Source organism: Physella acuta, unplaced genomic scaffold, assembly GCF_028476545.2.
Source record: "Physella acuta isolate Inbredline_101_S28 unplaced genomic scaffold, ASM2847654v3 ptg000168l, whole genome shotgun sequence".
NCBI classification, from domain to species: Eukaryota; Metazoa; Mollusca; class Gastropoda; family Physidae; genus Physella; species Physella acuta.
Genome location: NW_026731687.1, coordinates 681,182 through 697,717, shown reverse-complemented (window position 1 = coordinate 697,717; position 16,536 = coordinate 681,182). Strand labels below are relative to the sequence as shown.

Genomic DNA, 16,536 nt, shown 5'->3' with positions numbered 1-16,536 from the left:
TCTTGTCCACGGCGAGTGCCAGTCAGGCGAGCATGGAGTGGCCAGATAAAGGCGACAAGACGAAGCCACACCGCGGCATTAATCAACCGGGCTCTGTAATTTCCCGCGGAGCGCTTTATTCCAGAGGGCAGACAGATGGAGCATGGCCGGGGCGGGGGCGGCATCGGAGACCTCCAGGGGTCAGCTGCAACACTGATCTAACTCGCACAAACTCGTTCGGCCCAAGTGATCCACACGAGCAGGGGGGAGAGTGAAACTACCTGACGACAAAGTGGATCCCATCTATGTAGATTTCTTTCATTTCACCGGATGGTTAGATAATTAGGATAATTAATCTGTTTTGGATTCTTAACGGATCTGATGATGTTTGGCACAGGTAAGTTTTTTTTCCCCACCGCTATTTTAAAATGTAAACTAACTATCACGCTTTTTGGTTCATGGTTTTTTTTTCTCCGTGTTGATTAAAGTTAAGAAAAAAAATAGACCAAAAAAGTTTCGGGGTACTTGTTTAGCTTCGTGATCAATTCTATTTTAGCCCGAGCAAATTGGTCTTGGCCGGATCAATCAGGCTTAACATTTGATCCAGTCGTTTATTTTCGTGACCAATTGATAATTCCGGCCGCCTTTAATGGTACGATTAGAGAGTTTTCTTCATCCATGATTATGTGTTCAACGGCTCGATGATTTATTTGCTTGATGTCATACTTATGTATTACGCAACGGCTTTTTTTAAAAAAAAACTTTAAAGAGCTGAACAAAACATATATATCTTCAAAGCTGGAAAAATATCACTTTAAAAAACGATTGGTGTTTTTGAAATATTTTTGTTTTTGCCGTTGTTATTGTTGTTTAAGTGCATAAAGGATGTAGGTAACTTTTATTCGTTACATAAGACAGCTATTGTTTGACTGGTTGAATTGCCACTAAATATTTAGTAACTTGTACGTAACAGCAAGACCTGTTCAAGCATATCTTTCTTACACACTATATGATGTTGAGTAGTTCTAATGCACGCACACACATGTTACTGGGAGAGGGGGGGGGGGTAACTCGTATTTTGATAGACAGAAGAATGTCAGTTATAACAAGTGTTCAATACACATCAAATATGGATGGTATAACAAATTTTGTTACAGAACATTTTTACATTCTCGTATACAGAGAATAGACGAGGTATTGTTATCGTGCACACAATCAAGTGAAATGTTGAGAGTTCTTACACCTGCGTACTTTGTCAAGTATGGATGTCTTATTGTTATCATGTAAAAACAGCTATATCAAGACTTAATAAAATCTCGATGTTTTACTCGTCCGCGTGTCGGAAAAACTAGGTTTTGTAATTTTGTCCGTTTGTCTGTGTGTGTGTGTGTGTGTGCATGCGTGTTTGTGTGCGTATGTGTGTGTGTGTGTCTATGAACACGATAACTTGAGTACCTTTCTAGTTATGTTGAAGCCATTTAATATATAATTATTTTATCAAATTTGTAGTTTTCTATTAGATTTTGAGCGATTTCAGGTAACCTGAATTGGTACTTACTCTACTCTCGGCTTTTTATAAGCCAATAACATGACTACTGTTTAAGCTAGGTGAACAAAAATAAACCTTATAATGTAAGTAGTACATTGTATGTATCGGTTTCTAATGCCTTCTGAACGATATAAGAAAACCAGAAGTGGTACTTCAGTGGGGATGCGATAACTTGAGTGGACGAAATTTCACACCTATGATCTTATACTTGGATTACTTAAAATTTTTAAGTGATATCCGATATGATACTTTATTTTTTGTATCTACCGATAACTGGAGTACCTTTTCAGCTACGTGGAAGAAATTTCATACACATATATATGATCATATTCACTGGTTTCTGTTATATTTAGATGGATATCCGGTGAATGCAGTAGTACTAAGTTAGTTCCCATTTCTCAAAAAACCATTAGAAATTATTTCACTGGATTCTTCTGTCTATCATCCGTCTTGGGTGGAAACTTGCGAGCAAAATTTCGACCATTTCAAACGGACCGTTTTCTTTCTGTTTCTGATGAATTGTAGATCAGGTTAGACTAGTCCAGGAGTCAGGGTATAGCGTCTGTGAGTTGAGTTCACCCCGTGTGTTAATGTATTGTTATCCCCAAGGTCGGGTGTCTGTATAAAGCGGCGTGAACGATTGTGAGGGGGTCTTATCAGAGGCGTAGCGAGGGGGGGCGGGGGTGGACGACAAATGTCCCCGGGCGCCGACCTTAGGGGGCGCCAAAATGGGTTGGAAAAATAAATTGGAAACTTTGGGGGGGGTGGGTGCAAATCGAAAATTTGAGAGGGGGGGTGCAAATCGAAATCTTGAGGGGGTGGGGTGCAAATCGAAAGTTTGTCCCCGGGCGCCGGGAAGGGTCGCTACGCCTCTGGGTCTTATATATGGTTAGGTAGCTGGTTGAAGGTTGTTGACATAAAATGCGACTTAATTAGATATTTAATTATCTTTTTAAAAATAAATGTGTTTTCTTATGTGATTAAAATATAGTTTTGTAACACAGAGGGATAAAATATAGTTTTGTAGCATGTTTTGTAATGGAAATAATTCAAGTTTTTAGCATATTTCGTAATGGGGATAAAATATAGTTTTGTAGCATGTTTTGTAATGGAAATAATTCAAGTTTTTAGCATATTTCGTAATGGGGATAAAATATAGTTTTGTAGCATATTTTGTAATGGAAATAATTCTAGTTTTTAGCATATTTCGTAATGGGGATAAAATATAGTTTTGTAGCATGTTTTGTAATGGAAATAATTCAAGTTTTTAGCATATTTCGTAATGGGGATAAAATATAGTTTTGTAGCATATTTTGTAATAAAAATAATTCTAGTTTTTAGCATATTTCGTAATGGGGATAAAATATAGTTTTGTAACATGTTTTGTAATGGAAATAATTCAAGTTTTTAGCATATTTCGTAATGGGGATAAAATATAGTTTTGTAGCATGTTTTGTAATGGAAATAATTCAAGTTTTTAGCATATTTCGTAATGGGGATATAATATAGTTTTGCAACATGTTGCGTGAAAAAAAAAAAACGCGTCAATAATAGATTTAGAGACACGCTTTGTCCTAAAAAAATGTTTCAGTGAAACGATAATGTCGCTCTGAAATGAATTAAAACTAATTTTTGTGTCAAATCCAGTCCATTTTTAAGGCGCGGGAAACTCTCGCCAGAGGCACTGTTCAAAAGGTCAACCTGAACATTTTTTAATAACACGTGTCAAAGGGGAAATTGTAAAGCCAAATGTCAATGGTTTTTTTTTTTCAATTTTTGAAACTCGATTAACGTTAATCTAATGACAAATACCGTTCGCAATTTACTTGTTGTGACGTTGTGAAGTCGCTAAATAACGAGACAAAGTTGTATGTGGTTTAGTAACACCGGGATGTGGGCTATCCACACACCTGGATGTGGTCTAGCCACACCTGGATGTGGTATAGCAACACCTGGATCTGGGCTATCCACACACCTGGATCTGGTCTAGCCACACACCTGGATGTGGTCTAGCCACACACCTGGATGTGGTCTAGCCACACACCTGGATGTGGTCTAGCCACACACCTGGATCTGGTCTAGCCACATACGTGGATGTGGTCTAGCCACACACCTGGATCTGGTCTAGGCACACACCTGGATGTGGTCTAGCCACACACCTGGATGTGGTCTAGCCACACACCTGGATCTGGTCTAGCCACACACCTGGATGTGGTCTAGCCACACACCTGGATCTGGTCTAGCCACACACCTGGATGTGGTCTAGCCACACACCTGGATCTGGTCTAGCCACACACCTGGATGTGGTCTAGCCACACACCTGGATCTGGTCTAGCCACACACCTGGATGTGGTCTAGCCACACACCTGGATGTGGTCTAGCCACACACCTGGATCTTGTCTAGCCACACACCTGGATCTGGTCTAGCCACACACCTGGATGTGGTCTAGCCACACACCTGGATCTTGTCTAGCCACACACCTGGATCTTGTCTAGCCACACACCTGGATCTGGTCTAGCCACACACCTGGATCTTGTCTAGCCACACACCTGGATCTGGTCTAGCCACACACCTGGATCTTGTCTAGCCACACACCTGGATCTTGTCTAGCCACACACCTGGATCTTGTCTAGCCACACACCTGGATCTGGTCTAGCCACACACCTGGATCTTGTCTAGCCACACACCTGGATCTTGTCTAGCCACACACCTGGATCTTGTCTAGCCACACACCTGGATGTGGTCTAGCCACACACCTGGATGTGGTCTAGCCACACACCTGGATGTGGTCTAGCCACACACCTGGATGTGGTCTAGCCACACACCTGGATCTTGTCTAGCCACACACCTGGATCTTGTCTAGCCACACACCTGGATCTGGTCTAGCCACACACCTGGATCTTGTCTAGCCACACACCTGGATCTGGTCTAGCCACACACCTGGATGTGGTCTAGCCACACACCTGGATCTTGTCTAGCCACACACCTGGATCTTGTCTAGCCACACACCTGGATGTGGTCTAGCCACACACCTGGATCTTGTCTAGCCACACACCTGGATCTGGTCTAGCCACACACCTGGATCTTGTCTAGCCACACACCTGGATCTTGTCTAGCCACACACCTGGATCTTGTCTAGCCACACACCTGGATCTGGTCTAGCCACACACCTGGATCTTGTCTAGCCACACACCTGGATCTTGTCTAGCCACACACCTGGATCTTGTCTAGCCACACACCTGGATGTGGTCTAGCCACACACCTGGATGTGGTCTAGCCACACACCTGGATCTTGTCTAGCCACACACCTGGATCTGGTCTAACCACACCTGGATCTGGTCTAACCACACACCTGGATGCGGTCTAGCCACACCTGGATCTGGTCTAGCCACACACCTGGATCTGGTCTAGCCACACACCTGGATGTTCTCTAGCCACACACCTTGATGTGGTTCAACCACACACCAAGACGTAAGCTAGCCACAGCAAAAAAATAAATCACACGACCAGCTGTCAGACTCACCCACAAAGCTGTGTGGGTACCAACACAGTACTATGAGTACTATGCCTTCTATTAAAAAATAATAAATTAGCTAATATGTTTAAGAGATATCATTAGCTGCCACTTATTTTTATAAAGAAAACTAGTTTAAAATAATATATTTTCAGTACATATAAAACCTTTTAATCATACAAGGCTTTTTAAAACATTTTTACCGTTTAAGAAATTTTGAATTAAAAAATTGTTAAATAGTAAGTCGATATTAAAGTTTTAAAAACGAATCAACCGCTGGAATTATTTGCTTTAAACCTGATCGTCAATTTACGATTTTTAGCAGCAAAAGACAATTATCTGTCCTTTTAAAGCCATTGGTCGACTTTTATGCGTGAAAATATCCGGTAATTGTATACATTTCATCGCACGTGTACATAACCGTATTATCGCCCTTTTTTAAATTGTGTATAGCAATCTGTACATTAATTTTAATGACTCATTTCACATCGAATACAATTTAAAATTTGATATTCTTGCGTTGTTTTCGAAGACGAATGTTTCTGGAATATGAACGAAGTCGCTGCATTAGAAAAGTGTCAAAATTGAGTGAATGAATTACCAAAAACAGACAGAGTGAGACACGTACAGAATGGGGATGGCGTGGTGGGCAAGGATAGCGCAGGACTGCTAAAGACCCTAGTCAGATGAGGCTCGTTAGCTGGCTACAGCAACCCATCTAGGAGAGAAAAGTCCAAAATCAAACAACTACTGCCCTGTAGTTTGTTCTTGTTGGAAAAAGGCTATGGTGACAAATGTTGAAGTCGGAATGAATTGTGTTTGAAGAAATCACGTCCAAAGTTACAATAAGAACGAAGAAGAAGAAGATAGAAAGATCGACAGCAATAGCAAACTATATATACGCTTACGATTGGCCTATTGTATATAAATGTATATAATTGTATGTATAGACAGTACATTTGTCTATATTAATCTCAGCTTTAATATGACCCGCATCATGTGACAAAAATATGACGTAATCTCATATTAGCAAATTTGTCGTCATCAGTACAACAGACGACATTCAAGCGCGTTTTCCCCGGCAAATGTCCTGTATAGTTTGCTCGAGAATTGGCCAGCAGTCGCTAAAAGCCAAATAATTAAATCGCTTGACACGCCGTTCATGGGAGGCGTCCAATGCCCGTGGGGGTCGGGGAAAGGGTGTTTACCATCAGAGGAATGATAATCATTTGGACGGTTCTCAAAGTAGGTGGCTAGGGGGGGCAGGGTGTCTACCATCAGTGGTGTGATAATCATTTGGACGGTTCTCAAAGTACGTGGCGAGGGGTGGGGGTTAGGGGGGGGGACAGATTTGGATAAACGGTTTTTTGTTTTTACTGTGATAGGTGTGGGTTTATTGGGAGGGTTCTCAAAGTTTAGGTACAGTGTAAGTTGGAGGTTTGGATTAGTAGGGTTTAGTTGCAGACGACATAAGATGTCAGAGTTGTTGTGTAGCGATTTGCTATACTCTCGTCTGCTGATGTGTCAAAAAAGGGACTCAATGTGTTGTTTTGCTCTACTGACATTAGATGTCGTAATATTGACATTTGACGTCATCATCATCATTTCTGTAATCTTTTGTGCATCATATACCGCGGACGTAAGCACACCTCTCCATCGTACTCGGTTCTGGGCGATTCCTCCAAGTTGGGCCCACGACATTCCGGCTGCTTCTGCTTCAATGACAACTGATCTATTTCATCTTTTCTTTATTTGATGTCATATTGTCGTAATTTTTGCATAAGATGCCGTCATATTGACATTTGTTGTCACGACATATTTGACATCTGATGTTATATTTACATTATGTGTAGTCCTATTTCTTCTTCGTACTTAATTTTAGTCTTGGTAGGGTAGTCCTTCAACACAATTAAGTCTACGTGTCAATTGTTACACGCCTTATACAATATGATTTCAGCCTGCTTTTCTTTTTGGATTTTCTTCCATAGCCTTTGTCCAGCCAAGAAAACACTACAAGGCAACAGTTGTTAGATTTTGGGGTTTTCTCTCCTGAGGGTTCAAACTCGAGACTTATCAGTTTTAGCAACCATGAGCTTTTCGTACTTGACCACGCAAATCCCTTATGAGTAGTCCTACTGGCATATATTGTTGACCTATTAACATTAGATACTGCCTATCGACATTAAATATTATCACCCCATTGAAACGATATTTCGCCGCGCTATCAACAGTAGAAGCCCGACCCCCCGGGAAATAAGCGCAAAGTCTCGCGGCCACCCTGAAGTGATTTACTAGCCACTGTGTCCCCTACCCCGGGTGTCGGGCAGTTCGATACAACCAACATGTCCGTTTACTGCCCCCTCAGGAAATAATTTTCCGCCGCTAACTTACGTGCGTGGGAGTTCATTACTGACGCAGCGTCATCGTTACAAAATAAAGAGTGAAATCGTTATCGTGAACACGGCGTCAGAGACTCAAAAATAATATTTTAGAACTTCTTTACTAAAGCTGAGTCATCGACTCAAGGGTGAAATATTTTTTGCGCGTTTGTTTCGATATGATCAGCAACTAGACAGCCTTCGGTTGAACTTTCCCGTATTTTATTTAAATGCTTAACAATCCTATACTTTATTTAACAGTTTAACTACCCCTTACTTTATTTGACTGTTTAACTATCCCATACTTTATTTGACAGTTTAACTATCCCATACTTTATTTGACTGTTTAACTATCCCATACTTTATTTGACAGTTTAACTATCCTATACTTTATTTAACTGTTTAACTATCACATACTTTATTTGACTGTTTAACTATCCTATACTTTATTTGACTGTTTAAATATCCCATGGTTTATTTTACTATTCCATACTTTAGTTGACTGTCCCATACTTTATTTGACTGCTAATTAACCTGTTACTAATTACTTTTATAGAAATCAACATCTCCTCTTTCAGTTAACTGGTTGTGTGTTAACGAATCGCTTGTATTTTGAAATTGTTTCCCGTCAAAAGGCTATTTTTACGGACATCGTTACGTGTCGTTTGAGTAATTAAATGGGATTTCCATGCATGACTGACATTTGATGAAACGACATGTAAGGTTTCGTCTGATTCTGAAATTTCGTCATCCAACCCCATCCCATTATTTGCTTTTGTTTTGGCTATTTAAAAATAGATCAAGTTTAATCCCACGTCTGCATTTGTAATTTTATTTGGACTGCAGTCTCGCCCGCCTACTTTGCTAAAAACAACTTTTGTACCCATTTTTATGATCAATTAATTAAGTGAAAATCTAGGGACGGTGTGGTAGGATGGTAGAACCTACGACTGCTTACTTGAAAGTCTCTAATTTCGATCCCGGGGTCGAGTCTGTAGGACGTTCCCAGAGTTTCTTCCAGCATCTCTTTGGGTGGGGAAGAAAGTCTACCGCCCCCCGAACGAAATGGAATTTATATAGAAAACATATACTTTTACCAGTGTCCGCCCCCGGAAAATGTTGTCCACCCCCCCCCCCCCCCGAAAATATCAAGTCCCCTCCCCCCGGAGAAGAAAGTCTGGAAGAAACACTGGACGTCCCTGAGTCCACCCAGCTCTGATGAGTACCTGACTTACGTTAGGGAAACGATGGTGGCTGGATATAGTGCTGACCACATTATCCCCTGTATGCCGAGGTCATTGAAACAGAGGGACTCTACTTCACCTTCCCCATGTGTCTTGGGCACGATAAGTAAAGATGAAGTAAAATCTTTATCAGTGTAGACTACAATTGTGATAGTTTAGGTGCTCATAAACTATAAAAATGCGAGCCTATAAGCTAAGAAAGAATGTGTTCAGATGGATGAATTATTTAAAACATTTTTTAAAATACTCCTATTGTTTTTGTAGTTGTTGTATGTGCGCCTCATTACATTAGTGTAGGTGGGTCTTGTTTCAAGGCGCACCAAGGCTTTCGTTAATTGTTACATTACAGTAATTGTAACACTTTTTCTCCAGATTCATTTTGTAAGAGGAGTTCCAAAATGTATTTTTAATTATTTGTTTATTAAATATTAAAAGCAGTAAAGACTGCAAACATTACGGTGGGGGGGGGGGGGGGGTACTATAGATGATCTGTTGTGTTTGATATTGGAGATATCAAACAATTCCACGATGGGATGCAGTGGGGAGGGGGTGGCTTTTTATTTTATCACAGCCTCACTAACTCTGGAATAATTAAGTATTTGAGTAAAGGAAATGTAAAATTTAATCTTTTAAACTCTTCTTCTAACAAATTTCGCTTGATTTTTCCACAATGATGCTCCTCCGTCTATTAGATTGGTCGTTTCACAATGCTGATCTCATCGCCAGGGGCGGATAAAGGCTAGGCGGGGCCCCCGGCTGAAATTTCTTGGGGGCCCCATGTCTATATATATATATATATATATATATATATATATATATATATATATATATATATATATATATATATATATATATATATATATATATATATATATATATGGGTTCCATGACAAATGATCTCAGGACAAATGATCTCAGGACAAATGATCTCAGGACCAATGATCTCAGGACAAATGATCTCAGGGCAAATGATCTCAAGGACAAATGATCTCAAGGACAAAAGATACCAGGACAAAATATATCAGGACAAATGATATCATGGACAAATGATCTCAGACAAAATATCTCAGACAAAATATTTCACAGCAAAATGTTGATAGTATGTACAATGATTTTAGTTCATTTGAACTTTTTTTTAAATTGACTATCAATATGGTTTTATTTACTTTCTTTACGCATAATAATTGTGAATAAAATGAATTTGTTAAACTTAACAAACCATCAAAAGATTTATAATAAATCTTTTGATGGTTTGTTAAGTTTAACAAGTTAAACAAATTATTTATTTAACTTAATCTTTGTAATGGCCTTTGATTTGAAAAAATAAAAATTAAAACAAACTTTCTCCTTTAGCCTGAAAGGTATGATAAATGATAATGTATAAAACAAAGTAACGGTAGCTATACAACAATAATGTTTAAAACATGCGAAATATCTTTCAAAAATGTTAATGGATCTCTAGGTTCGTAACGTAAAATTATTGTTTTTATTGCATGATCAACACAAACATAACGTTTACGTTTCTTTGCTGACAGTACATCGTTATGATCACACCTCTCCAATACTAGGTGATCATGTATTTTGTGAACTCTTGCTCGACATTTTCTAACTCCGCGATGACCGCTGTTTGTCTTAAATAAGCATTTGTCACCTGATCACTAAGGTGTGAACGACGCATAACTATTGACTTTAGCTATTAGTCGTATTGTTCATGGAGGGCGGATGTCTTTCCCTTAAGGCATGTCTCTACCATCAAAGCGGGCTGCCACCTTGATACGAAGGTGTTTCTCTTTTGTTATTTCATCCTCTTTGATCTAGTTTCGTCCACCTGACATGGTTGGATTGTCTCATGTTTGGCAAGCCCGCCTACGCTGTCTATCGAACAATTTCTTTAATCTTCTATAGTAATAATCCTAATTTTAAAAGTGCAATATGATAAATTTATACGGCAAACATTTCTTACAATTATCATATGGGCCTATAAACAATATTAAACATATTAAACAAAACCATACAACAGTTAATAAAAATTGTTCAGATCAACTAAAGTCACCCAATACACTATTAAAATTTAGGTGTGAGATATTTTGTCTGAGATCAATTGTCCGTGGTATCATTTGTCCTGATATATTTTGTCCTGGTATCTTTTGTCCGTGAGATCATTTGTCCTTGAGATCATTTGTCTTGAGATCATTTGTCCTGAGATCATTTGTCCGTGAGATATTTTGTCTGAGATATTTTGTCTGAGATCATTTGTCCTGAGATCATTTGTCCTGTCACCATATATATGTGTGTGTGTTTGTGTGTGTGTGTGTAGTGTGTGTATGTCTGTGTGTGTGTGTGTGTGAAATGAAAGGAAAAACAATAAGTAAACAAATGCTAATGAAAATACAGACAGGACAAAAAAAATCAACTGATGGGAATTTAGCAAAAGAATGTATACACGTTAGCCTTTGTATTAGGTGGCTCTCTCAGTATTATCTAAGTCACTGAAGCTTGGATATAGGCGAAACATGCGAAAAACATGTGAAAAATAAACAATTCTAAATTTGTTGATTACAATACCACAACCTATCCATAAAATAAACAAAAGGCAGTATTTTAAAAATTCGTGTTTTACCTACAGTGCATTTTACCAATCCATGCTAATTAAAAATTATAATATTCTTACAATAATGTCCTAAACACGTCTGTAAAAATGGCATTCACATTTTTTATTAGCATGGGTTGAATTTCTTTTAAAATTACATCCCCTGGCAAAATTCTACAAGATTTTAATTTAGTTTTTTTTTATCCTACTGTAATTTTTATTGTTATATAAACAAATCCATCCGTTTTTTAACAACAAGTAAATGCAATGAAAGTAAAAAGCACATGAGGTGTGTATTTTTACAGTTCTAAAATCTGTAGTGATGATGAAAGGAAGGGAGAAGGAAGGACTTGACACACTCAGCATTTATTATAGATGTCTGGGTAGTAGGTGATGATTGACTGGTGTTATTTATTATTTATCCGCAAGTGTGTGCAAGTGTTAGAAATTTTGAAAAAAAATAATTGAAGATTGTGGTGCAAACATTGAAACTTTAGCTTTTATTATAATGAAAACCAACAATTAGGCGGTAAATTTGGGGGCCCCTAAAAATCGGGGGCCCCTGGCTGCAGCCCTTTCAGCACCCCCCTTAATCCGCCACTGCTCATCGCGGGGGCGGATGGTGGCACCATCAAAAGGAGTGAATAAAACCGTTAGAAAGCCTGTTTTAACAAGAAAATGTGTCTAGATAATTTATCAACTCATTATTTTACATTCATAGTTAAGCAAAGATGGGACAGAGTGGGGGGGGGGGGGGGGGCAGTGTATCTAGATATGAGTGAAGAAAATATAGTCGTTTAGGGGGGGTGACTTTCCGGCACCCGACCTGGTGACGCCGCTGTTTATGGACAGTCGATAATCCGTTCATACATCTGAGAAAACAACGTAGCAGTAAAAAGACAGTTTAAAGACGTTTAGAAATAAATCCGCTTGTCTTTAAGAAAACTGGAAATGAATGTCAAACAGTAAGAAAATGTATGGTAGATGTCTGGAAGACATCTAGGAATGGACCACAATGTCTTAAAGACATCTAGAAATATACCAAAATGTCTTGAAGACATAAATGGACCACAATGTTTTGAAGACACCCAGGAATAGACCACAATGTCTTGAAGACATCTAGAAATGGATCACAAAATCACAATGTCTTGAAGACACATTGGAATGGACCACAATGTCTTGAAGAAATCTAGGAATGGACCACAATGTCTTGAAGAAATCTAGGAATGGACCACAACGTCTTGAAGACATCTAGAAATGGACCACAATGACATAAGACCACGCCTCTGACGAGAGAACCAAGAACCAGCCCCGCCATTTTGGAATATTTTGATTAGATCACTCCAACCGGCTCTCCAGTGCGCGTCTGTTATACAATACAATCACGTGACACTCCGCCATATTTGCCTCACCTAGATTTGATTTATCCAATTAGAAACTCAGCAAGTGACAGGAGAAGAATACGTGTGCTTTCTATATTTAGAGCTCCAGATTTTTCGGAGCTTTAATACACAAAAATAGCCCCCAAAAACTTCACGTTTTTTTATTGATTTAAAAAAAACGGTTGCTTTTTTGTCATCAATTTTTTTAAACTTTAAAAACAAAGATGGAAGCCTTTTATTGTTCATTCTGATATAATGGTTTCTGGTTTTTGTGATATGGTTTATAATTAAAGCAAGTCTGATCGTGATGTCTTACTTTCTCGTATACAGATTGTTCAGGAAGTATTGGAATTGTGCACAAAAATATAATGAGATTTTGACAGTTTTCGCCATTTTACACCTCCCTACGTTCTCGTACATGGAATATAAAAGTTGTCTTGTAATCTTGCGAAAAACTTAGTTTTGCAGTCTTGTCTGATTGTCTGTGTATGTAAACACGATAACATGAGTACTGTAAAATTTATGGTGATAAAATTTCATATACTAGAAGTTTTCTGTCAATTTTTGAGCGATTTCCGTTGAACGGAAGTGGTACTTACTCCATTTTCGGTTTTTCAACAGGCTATAACTTGATTACTGTTTAAGTTGGGTGAACGAAATTTTACACATAACTATTAGATTGAATATACATTTTTCTTTTTATCTTTGAATCATTTATAGTAAACGGAAGTGGTACTTTACTTTGTTTCCGGGGGATCAGGATAACTTGAGTACCGTTTCAGTAAAGTACATGAAATTTCATACATAAATAGCAGATTTTATATTTTGATTACTTCCAAATTTTGAGTGACCTCCGATATCCGGAAGTGGTACTTTACTCAATTTCCGTTTTACTAAATATAACATAATTACCGGGTCAGGTAAGTGAACAAAATTGAATACAGGTATCATCTTATTCTGTCAAATTTTAACTGATTTCCGGTGAACGGATGTAATACTTTATGCTATTTCCGATTACTAAAAATAAACACGCCTTAGATAAAATAAATGTATCACTTTCGGTGTGCCATTTTTTCGTGATTCTATTCTTTTTTAAGTGTGAATAATAGAGAAGAAAATCGGTGCATATATAATACTAATAAGAGGTATTTTGACCCATTTACGATTTCATTAATAACCTTCAGATTTTGATAATTTTGTTCTCATTTTCTAAGAAAAAATCCCCTCAATATGTTTTCTCAAAACACGAGAGGTTTAGTCACAAAACTTCTTTATTTCTACAGTCCGATTGCACTGGATGTGACATTGTTATAGAAGTCTGAGAACATTTAGGGGAGATCACTCCCGCTTTTCTATTTAAATTTTGGAAGGACTGCTATCGCATTTTAATTTTATTTCAAGAGAACATGATAATCATGCAAACTATTATCATATTTATTTACTTTGTTTCAATTTAAATTACAAGCGGACTAAAAAGAATAAAAACAAATTAACGATATTAATTCGTCTAAAAATGTTATAAGCCGTTGACATGAAAAGACTATAGAGGAGGTAATCAAATCTTTTTTTTTTTAGTTTGCTAGTTTCGATACCCTAACTCAAATCCTGGTCACAATCCTAACACTAAACTTATTTTTAGAACTGTCTAAAAAGCTAATAGTGAGTCTATTCATAACCCTAAAAGCGATATTGGCAGAAAAACAATTTGAAACGATACTGTCTTTACCTCGATCTCTGTACAATACTGTCTTACCTCGATACAATACTGTCTTGCCCTGTCTTACCTCGATACGATACTGTATTGCCCTGTCTTACCTCGATACGATACTGTATTGCTCTGTCTTAACTCGATACGATACTGTCTTGCCCTGTCTTACCTCGATACAATACTGTCTTGCCCTGTCTTACCTCGATACGATACTGTATTGCCCTGTCTTACCTCGATACGATACTGTATTGCTCTGTCTTAACTCGATACGATACTGTCTTGCCCTGTCTTACCTCGATACGATACTGTCTTGCTCTGTCTTACCTCGATACGATACTGTCTTGCCCTGTCTTACCTCGATACGATACTGTCTTGCCCTGTCTTACCTCGATACGATACTGTTTTGTCCTGTGTCTTTACCTCGATACGATACTTAATTGTTCTGTCTTACCTCGATACAATACTGTCTTGTCCTGTCTTACCTCGGTACGATACTGTCTTGACCTGTGTCTTTACCTCGATACAATACTGTCTTGTCCTGTCTTACCTCGGTACGATACTGTCTTGACCTGTGTCTTTACCTCGATACGATACTGTATTGTTCTGTCTTACTCTTACTTCTAACTCTTACCTCGGTACGATACTGTCTTGACCTGTGTCTTTACCTCGATACGATACTGTCTTACCCTTTGTATTTACTTTGTTACAATACTGTCTTGCCGTGTCAAAGAAAACTATTGCTCATGGAATAAAGAGGGCACTTCAGCACGATACTGTATTGCCGTGTGTCTTTACCTCGAACCGATACCGCGTCAAACCATTGTTCATGGAATAAAGAGGGTACTTCAGTACGATACTGTATTGCCGTGTGTCTTTACCTCGATACGATACCGTGTCAAACCATTGTTCATGGAATAAAGAGGGTACTTCAGTACGATACTGTATTGCCGTGTGTCTTTACCTCGATACGATACCGTGTCAAACCATTGTTCATGGAATAAAGAGGGTACTTCAGTACGATACTGTATTTCCGTGTGTCTTTACCTCGATACGATACCGTGTCAAAGCGTTGTTCATGGAATAAAGAGGGTACTTCAGTACGATACTGTCTTGCCCTGTCGATGTTGAGTGAAAAATTGAATGTTGCTGGCGTAAAGAGGTTAGTGAGAGAAAAATGACAACAATGGCGTGTCACATGTGTGATGCAAGGTCAGGTCTAGGTCGTCAGAGGCGGAAGTTGATTTAAGGCTCGCTCGCTTGACCAGTCTCAGGGTAACTCGGCTGGACGAGGGCAGTTAACTGTCTGCCGGGCACGGTGCGGGGGTGGCGCTCAATGACGTAAGGCGGGGGATTAATTTGATGCACACATCGGGGATAGGACAAGATGGAGGGCAGGGTAAACTTGTCAATTTGATGCACACACACACACACACACACCAGAGATAAGACAAGATGGAGGGCAGGGTAAACTTGTCAATTTGATGCACACACACACCAGAGATAAGACAAGATGGAGGGCAGGGTAAACTTGTCAATTTGATGCACACACACACCAGAGATAGGACAAGATGGAGGGCAGGGTAAACTTGTCAATTTGATGCACACACACACCAGAGATAGGACAAGATGGAGGGCAGGGTAAACTTGTCAATTTGATGCGCACACACACACACACCAGAGATAGGACAAGATGGAGGGCAGGGTAAACTTGTCAATTTGATGCACACACACACACACACACACCAGAGATAAGGCAAGATAGAGGGCAGGGTAAACTTGTCAATTTGATGCACACACACACACCAGAGATAAGACAAGATAGAGGGCAGGGTAAACTTGTCAATTTGATGCACACATCGGGGGTAGGACAAGATAGAGGGCAGGGTAAACTTGTCAGTTTGACGCATGCACACACACACACCAGATATAGGACAAGATGGAGGGCAGGGTAAACTTGTCAATTTGATGCACACACACACACACCAGAGATAGGACAAGATGGAGGGCAGGGTAAACTTGTCAATTTGATGCACACACACACACACACACCAGAGATAAGGCAAGATAGAGGGCAGGGTAAACTTGTCAATTTGATGCACACACACACCAGAGATAAGACAAGATAGAGGGCAGGGTAAACTTGTCAATTTGATGCACACACCAGAGATAGGACAAGATAGAGGGCAGGGTA

General features: G+C 39.1%; 1 protein-coding gene across 1 annotated transcript in view; it reads left to right on the top strand.

Moving 5' to 3' along the window:
* The first annotated feature begins 363 nt into the window (after positions 1 to 363).
* The window catches only part of LOC131936108 (norrin-like), a 28,146-nt gene continuing 11,973 nt past the window's right edge, over positions 364 to 16,536 (top strand). Inside the window, exon 1 of the mRNA XM_059292983.1 lies at positions 364 to 376. Coding sequence (XP_059148966.1) covers positions 364 to 376 — 13 coding nt within the window. The remainder of the gene's footprint in view (positions 377 to 16,536) is intronic.